The 8,369-nt window shown below is 31.4% G+C and overlaps 1 protein-coding gene across 1 annotated transcript in view; it reads left to right on the top strand.

Moving 5' to 3' along the window:
* The window catches only part of LOC106881379 (transcription elongation factor SPT6), a 42,778-nt gene that overhangs the window by 16,847 nt on the left and 17,562 nt on the right, over positions 1–8,369 (top strand). Inside the window, exons 12-22 of the mRNA XM_014931746.2 lie at positions 1,148–1,359; positions 1,714–1,843; positions 2,219–2,369; positions 3,006–3,101; positions 3,198–3,296; positions 3,470–3,613; positions 4,155–4,288; positions 4,529–4,646; positions 4,738–4,814; positions 6,323–6,458; positions 7,354–7,491. Of these exons, the coding sequence (XP_014787232.1) occupies positions 1,148–1,359; positions 1,714–1,843; positions 2,219–2,369; positions 3,006–3,101; positions 3,198–3,296; positions 3,470–3,613; positions 4,155–4,288; positions 4,529–4,646; positions 4,738–4,814; positions 6,323–6,458; positions 7,354–7,491 (1,435 nt within the window). The remainder of the gene's footprint in view (positions 1–1,147; positions 1,360–1,713; positions 1,844–2,218; positions 2,370–3,005; positions 3,102–3,197; positions 3,297–3,469; positions 3,614–4,154; positions 4,289–4,528; positions 4,647–4,737; positions 4,815–6,322; positions 6,459–7,353; positions 7,492–8,369) is intronic.

Below are 8,369 nucleotides of genomic sequence, written 5' to 3' on the forward strand. Positions count from 1 at the left end.
TGGCATCTCCAGACCTCTTTCTTTGCATCCTCATTTAGTGCAAGCGTACCATCATCCATGCGAACACATTTCTCTCCTACAACATCACTATTCTCTCTCCTAATATATATATATGTGTGTGTGTGTGTGTGTGTATATATATATGTATGTGTGTGTGTATATATATATATGTGTGTGTGTGTGTATATATATATATATATATATATATATATATATATACACACATATTCGCCATGATAGATTACTAACCACTACACACATTTTTCATATATGGTGTCTGTAATATACTAGCTATTGCACCTTATTCAATTCAAGCTAGTTGTAGATGATTTTATGTTGGTTTGTTTTTTTGTTTTTTTTTATCATTTTAATTCACAAATTACTAGTGCTTGGTCTGTGATTTTAGTGGTAACTAAGATTTTTTTGTTCATGTCCCTTTATTTAACAAAGTCTTTTCTTGAATGAGGATGCATATGTGTGAAGTTGTCTCTTGATTTATGCGTAGTGGTTGAATCATTCTGCCTGTGTAATACTCACTGCATTTGCTATACTGGACTGTTACATGATGTAAATTCACACGCTTGTGTCCTTTTTGCAGATAAGGTAGTTGGCTAGTGTACATGTGTTTCTCTTGCTGGGGGGCTATTTCTTAGATAGGCACTTCCTTTGGGAATATCTTGAGTGTGCCAGCTGTACTTCTTGCTCTTTCCTTCAGATGGTGTTGCAGACATTAATAGTGGTACTTTTGCTGAAGTGTGGTAACTTCAGAGAAGAAATGCTGGCAAAGTTTTTCTATTTCCTGGGTTTGGAGTTCTAACGGTAACTAGTAATGAATACTGGGTATCCATTAATTTCAATCATCTTTTTGTAACTAAGCAGAGTATTTATGTCACCTTTTACTGTGATTTTGAGCTGTAAGTTGAATAAGTACAGACATATCTAGTGTCATTGAGGTGTCTAGTGCTGAAACCTGTGCAGTCATCCATACTTTCAAATATTTCAAATATTGTCTTAGAACCTTCACATAAAGAATAAAGATCAGTATATTATTCACATATCTCATAATGATGTGTGTGTATGTATGTATGTATATATATATATATATATATATATATATATATATATATATTTGATTATTGTTTTATAGAGTAAAAAAAGTTCAAACTTTAGAAGAACTTCGAGACTGCTATCAACATTTCCTCCTCCATTATGGATCTGATATACCAAAGATGCGGAATATGGAGAAGAAAAAGAAGCAAGAAGAATCAAACTCTGATGAAAATGCTCAAGAAGCTACTGATACGATCAAGCAGGCCACTCGTAAAACTGGATATGACCTTTGTCTACAAGCAAAACTAGGTAAACAATATCAATATTTGAAAAGGCTTAAAAAAAAGATGATTTCTTTGTTGCAGTTAGATTCATTAACTTAGAACTGATAACAATAAAATAGCTAAATAGCTTTGTAATCCACTTGCATTGAAGTAATTTTACATCTAGTCTTGTACTTGTTTCTGCATGCTGTAGCAATATTCTCCTTTTCATTCTAATTGATTGGTTGTCAAAAGTAAGATCTTTACTAAATTTAAATGGATTATTATTGTCTTAAAACACTTTTGGTTTAGTGCCATCAGAAATTGTTTTTTTTTTTAATCTGTTTCTCATAGTTATTTACCATAATTGACTAATTAAATTCCAAACCTATATCAATAGATGATATTGCACAGAAGTTTGGACTGACTCCTGAACAATTTGGGGAAAATTTACGTGATAACTATCAGCGTCATGAAGTTGATCAATATCCTGGTGAACCTTCTGAGCTTGCTAAAGACTTAATAAGTGGGTATGGTCAATTAAATTGATGTTATTAGAAATACTTAATTTAGTAAATTATTTTTTGGCTTTCCATGTCATGGATTTATTTTTGGTAATACTATTGTGAATTATAAAAACTTTTAACATCAGGAAGAGTTTGGTCATTCCTTTGTAATTTCCCAATTACTTTTAATATTCATGTTTTTTAAATAGACCAAAAGAGTTTCATTGTCATTTTATCATAAAAGCAATTACAGTTACTTTTTCTTCTGCATTTCAAAATCTTTCTATGTGTTATATATTTAAAATTTTAAATATATTATTATTAATTATATATATATATTAGATATATTATTAAATTGTTATATATATATATATATAATTGGATTATATATTTTTTTAGTCAATTTCCAACTGAAGAAGATGTTTTAATGGGTGCTCGTCATATAGTGGCAATGCAAATTGCACATGACCCATTAGTGCGACAGTGTATTCGATCAGCTTACTTTGAGAGAGCTAAAATAAAAGTAAGACCAACGAAAAAGGGAATGAAAGTAAGTAAACTGATATGTATTACATATAATAAACTAATTTCTGTGTACAAGAAATGAGGTCATACAGTTGTGAATAGGAATAAATTATAAGTAATCTAATACTGAAGGTTCCAGGTATTTATTTTATTAATGGCTGTACTTCCAGGCACAATTTGCTGCAGCTTTGACAGAGAAATCTTTCTCTCTGTGAAAGTTACTCATTTTTGTTAATAGACTATAACCAGAATTTTAGAAGTAATAAAAAACCTTATGAAATTTATAACCCTTATTTCTTTGCAACTTCATTTAAGATGTCAACTTTGATGGAAAGCATGTGTTTTGTGGGGTAAAGCATCATTGCATAAATAGTTTTAGGGTTCCAAGTATTAAGAAACGGCTTAACTTTTATTACTCAATGGAAACTGTATTTTCATTATATTACTGTTGGAATATATAACTTTTTATTTAAGGTAACTAAAAATGCATTTTATTTTTCACTTATTTTTATTAATACATATAAAGGAATGTATTGATTAATATTGCAAGGGATTTTGTCTAAGCACTACTCTAAGAAAACTTTATGAGGACAGCTTTAACTAAATTATTTTATACTGCACTCACACACATGCATAACTATATATAAAATATTCTTTTCAGGAAATTGATGAGAGCCATCCATGTTATAGTTGCAAATATTTGCGGAATAAGCCAGTTATAGACCTGAAAGATGATGCATTTGTAAAACTTTCTCAGGTAAGAAGCATTAGTTATTAACTTATTTTGCTATTATGTCTTTTTGTATATAAATGTTTTTTTCATCTTTAGTAATTGCCTGAATTATATTTGTAGGCAGAAGAAGATGGTCTGTTGGTCATTGAATTCAGTATGGATAATTTCTCTGGAAATACACAAACATATTTCAAAGAAATTCAACAACTTTATTACAGAGTAAGTTAAATATTTTATGTCAACACTGCTTAATCATTTGAGTGATTTATTTATTTATTATTTTTTTTAATTAAAAAGTAGTCCACCTTGATTATTCACCCTCTTTTTCTCACCTTCATTTCCTTCTCTTTAACTCTTTTCATGTAGGTTTTAATTTGCTCTTATTTTTCTAGGATGAATTTAGTAAACTTGTACAGCAATGGAATAACCAAAGAAGTCAAGCATTAGAAAGAGCTCTCAATAAAATTTTATATCCCCAAATGGAAAAGGAAATTCGTGCAAAATTACTGAAAGAAGGAAAAGACTTTGTTTTGAGAGTAGGTATTCCTTGGTTGTTCATGTCTCTTACAGACAATTGTTCTATTCGTTTTATATATTTGGTCGTTATTTCTCTGCCAGTTTGTCACAAAATCCTTCAATCCTAGTACTTCCTATCTCTATGACTCAATTCTACATTTATTTCAATGACCCTAATATATACATCTTTCCCGAGTTTTGACTCTTCCCATTTTCTATAATATTTATACCAATATTTAAGCTACCAACTTTCTCGGCTGCTGTTACTATTAAAAAACATTGAAATTACAGTCAATCTGCATTATTTAGACTGCTCCTGTATCAATCTTTTTTTTTTTTCTCGGTAAATGATTCTTGTTTTATAATAGTAAAAGCTGCTGATCTTTTTACATTTTAGAATATATAATTTCTGTTCAGAAGCAAATTACAACCATAAATATATTGAAAATGGCAAAGTTTCTAATTTGATTATATCTATTAATTTTTTTTTAAATGCATTATTTAAAAATTTTATTTACAAAATTTGCATTTTTATTTTCAATAACCGTTTTTAATTTATAGGCATGCTGTCGTAAATTGCACAACTATTTAAAAGTTGCTCCATACCAAGCTGATCAACAACTTGAAGATGATTATGATTATGATGATAACAGTAATGGACTGAAAGTTATGGGTGTTGCCTACAGTACCTCCTGGTAAGATTTTATTTCTACTCGATATGTTTTTAAAAAGACTTAAATTTTATTTTAACTGCTTTAACTTGTGTTGAACTAAACAAGCTTCTTTTTTTTTTTTTTTTCAAAAGTTCTATATCTTAAAAATATATTTGCATAAAAATTTATGTAATGTATTGAAATATTTTTGAATCTTATCTTTTTATTTGTAAAATGTAAATTAGTTTATAAAATTTCAATCATTTTCTTTCTTTCTTTAAGGGATATACCATCCTTTGCTGTGATAATTGATGGCAATGGTCAGGTTACTGATTTTCTCAGACTTCAAGATTTAACAAAACGGCGCAATGCATGGCGTCAAAGAGACAAAGAATTAAAGGTAAAGTATTCCATCTTTCACTGGTCTTTTCAAAGTAACTTTTTTTTTTCAAATTATTTTCATACTGATTTCATATCTTCTTTAATTTTAGGAAAGAGATGTTGCAAAATTAAAGAAATTTATATCTTCGAAAAAGCCTCATGTTGTTGCAGTAAGTGGAGAATCAAGGTAACTATCATATTTATGGAGTAATTTTATTTATTCCAGTTGGATCTCTATTTGTTAGAGAATAGAGGGAAGCTAATTAAGTGTTCAGTTTGTTTAGAGACATTAAAATGGAAGAAAGGGAAATTCATATATTTTATGTGATTTGGTTTTCAGATATTTAGTGTTCTCTCTTAAAAAATTCCTTCCCTAAATATTATATGTTGCAAATTTATTATTCACTTCTTGTGCTTCAATTTTGGCAATATTAATAAGTGTGATACTCAAAAGTTTTAATTATTGGCAAGCATAATTATGAAACAAAGCAGATGTGACTGTGTGGTTAAGTACACTTTGCAACTACATGGTTCCAGATCCAGTCCTACTGCTTGGTACCTTAAGCAATTCTCTTCTGCTCTAATTTTGTGTTGACTATTGCCTTGTGAATAAAATTTGGTTGACTGAAACTGCAGAAGCTTGTTGCATATTTATATGTGTGTCTATATTATACTTAGAAAATCATCTATGAACACCCTCAAAATCATATGTTATTTGCTATTTCAACCTGATAGAAATAGCAGCTATATCTCCCTAAAATGACAACTTTGCATTGGTAAAAAAATTCACTTTCAAAAATATGCTGCAACATTCTAGATGTCATGACCATATTGGGAACATTTATAGAATATGAATATTTTAATTTCCAGAATATCTCTGGAAAGCCAACTGATTTGTCACTTGAATTTCAAAGGCTTCAATTTTCTGTATGACACAGCATTGCTATGACCATTAACAACTTTCAAGGGCACTTTTTGAAAGTTGTATTGAACCTGGTGGATCTTTTCTTTATATTGAGCTGGAAACTCTGACAGCCTTTTCAACACTGCACCATGGGGCAAAGCCAAAAATATTATCATGATGATTTACATTGAACAAGTGGCAAGAAATTTTTTTTGCTGTAATTCATAATTTAGTGAAAATGCACACATGATCCTATTGGCCAATTAGTTGCAATGTGTGCCAAATTTGCACATTATCCAGGCATCACTTTGTGTGTGCATCCACCTTTGGCAAGTGTCTACTATAGTCCCTAGCCAACCAAAGCTATGTGAGTTGATTTGATAGATAGAAACGTGTGTGTGTGTGTGTGCTTGTCTAGACATTACATGATAGCTGTAAACAAGCATCATCAAAGTTGGGTTTGTTTCCAATCTCCAGGGTCCAATCTGATCTGGCAAGGTTTCTACAGCTGGATGCCCTTCCTAATACCAACCACTCCGAGAGTGTAGTGGGTGCTTTTTACATGCCACCAGCACAGAAGCCAGTCAGGGGGCTCTGGCATCAACCACGTTTAGATGGTGCTTTTTACATGCCACTGGAATGTAAATGTATTATATGAAATTATCTTGAATATTCTTCTACGAAATTTCTCAGCCTATTTTCTGATGATTAAAAACATTTATAGTAGAGATATATTTTATTATATTTTTCTGATTTTACCTTTCATGAGACTCTTTTTGGTTATCTTATAGGGAGAGCTTAATGATTATCGATGACATCAAAGCTATTATCAGTGAATTAGAACAAGAACAGGACATGCCACCTATAAATGTTGAACTTGTAGAACATGATCTGGCTTTGGTTTATGAAAACAGTAATAGAGCTACTGTGAGTACAAGTTTGTGTGCTATATAGAGAGTGAAAATTTGATGTTCCAGACAAAGTCGTGTTTTTTTGGTTTTGTTACAAAGAAATGATGATTGAAACCATCATTACTTTCCTTAGATTCAAGTTATTTTATTTTTTGCCTTAATGTATATTAGAGTATGACGTTAAACTACATCTGGTATTGGGCTCCTGGTTCAGTACTTCATGAGTTTTGAGGAGTGTGAAACCACCTCTTAGCCGTTGTTATTCCCAAATCTACTCTGATCTGGAGTAGTAGCACCTGTCAGGGTCACAGCTGTGAGTTAATTAGCCATTTATGGAAGAAACTCCAAGCACAAACTTTGATGAGTGTCTTGGGAGAGGAAAAAACAACAGAGAGTCAGCCTCAACGGTATATCAAGGAATGGAGCCCCTCAGGCAGTCTGGCATCGTCTTTGACACCCTTCTGGCAGCACCAGGTTAGATACTGCTTTTCAGCCCTACAAAGTAATTCACCTAGGATATGGCCACTCCAGTGTAAAACCTACAGTTTTCTGGTCAATAGAGAAAATTTAGCCCGCTGAGCCACTTTGGTCAGATTGCACAGACTCTCACTTAAAAATACTAAGCATAGGCAGGAAGAGGGGCCCTGCCGTGTCAAGGATTGGTTGATATAGCCACTTGAGAGTGTGCCATTATCTTTGGACACAAAGAAACTGCCATCTTTATATTAGTTTTCATAAATAAATTTCATGTTGTATTTCATTTATTTTCTTGTTCCATGTTTTTATTCTTTAATCTTGATAATTTATTATGTATAACAGATATTCTTTAAGGCAGTAGTCATTTTGAATTTATTACTTTTTCCTTATAACAGTTTCTCTTTGTATTTATTCTGCATTTTCAAATTTTGTAGACTGATTTTCGTGAATACCCATCAGTACTTCGGCATGCTATTTCTATAGCACGTCGACTTCAAGACCCCTTAGTTGAATTCGCATCATTATGCAATGCTGATGAAGATATCCTTTGCCTTAAGTATCACCCTCTACAGGTAAATATTTTAAGCATTTGCAAAGTAACTTTTATGATTTTCTTCCTTATCTTAGATTGGTATTAAATGTAGAAACTATTAACTTTTGTTTAGATTAGAAATATTTGAAACATGCCTTCTAAATTACTTCAAATTCATCAGTTGAATTCAGAACAATTTGACATTTTTGTACCATTTTCTTATAGCGGTTCTGCTCAGTTTGTAGAAACAAACAGATAAGTTGTTACTAATTTTATAATGTAGCTAGTTTAAAAACTATTATTTCCATATAGACAGCCTTATGGTTAAAAAATTCACTTTGCAACTATATGGTTCAGAGTTCAATTCCACTGCATGGCTCATTGTTTCATTTCAGGTTGCCCAATACTTTTTGAGTTTCCAAGCTCCACTCAGTCTATACAAATATTAGTGGATTCTACCTAGAGAGAAACTGTGCAAAAGGCCATTGTGTATATGTGTGTGTATACATATATATATCATCATCATCATCATCATCATCATCATCGTTTAACATCCGCTTTCCATGCTAGCATGGACGATTTGACTGAGGACTGGTGAAACCGGATGGCAACACCAGGCTCCAGTCTGATATATATATATATATATATATATATATTTTATCATTATAAATATACAGGGATTAGCAATTGAGTTGCTTCTCCAACATACTGAAAATTTAGAAATAGCAGTCAAAGAACTACTGATTCCAAACTACAAATTTTTCTCTAAAGTGGATGGCGATATTTATGGCACACATAGAACAAAAATTCTATTATTAATTGACGATTCTCTGCCCTTATTCTTGTATATTTTATATTTGATATCTCTAAGTTAGATGGCTAAACCGTAATCCCTTCCACACGGGACTTTTTTCATAA

The sequence above is a fragment of the Octopus bimaculoides genome, chromosome 1 (assembly GCF_001194135.2).
Source record: "Octopus bimaculoides isolate UCB-OBI-ISO-001 chromosome 1, ASM119413v2, whole genome shotgun sequence".
Classification (NCBI taxonomy): domain Eukaryota; kingdom Metazoa; phylum Mollusca; class Cephalopoda; order Octopoda; family Octopodidae; genus Octopus; species Octopus bimaculoides.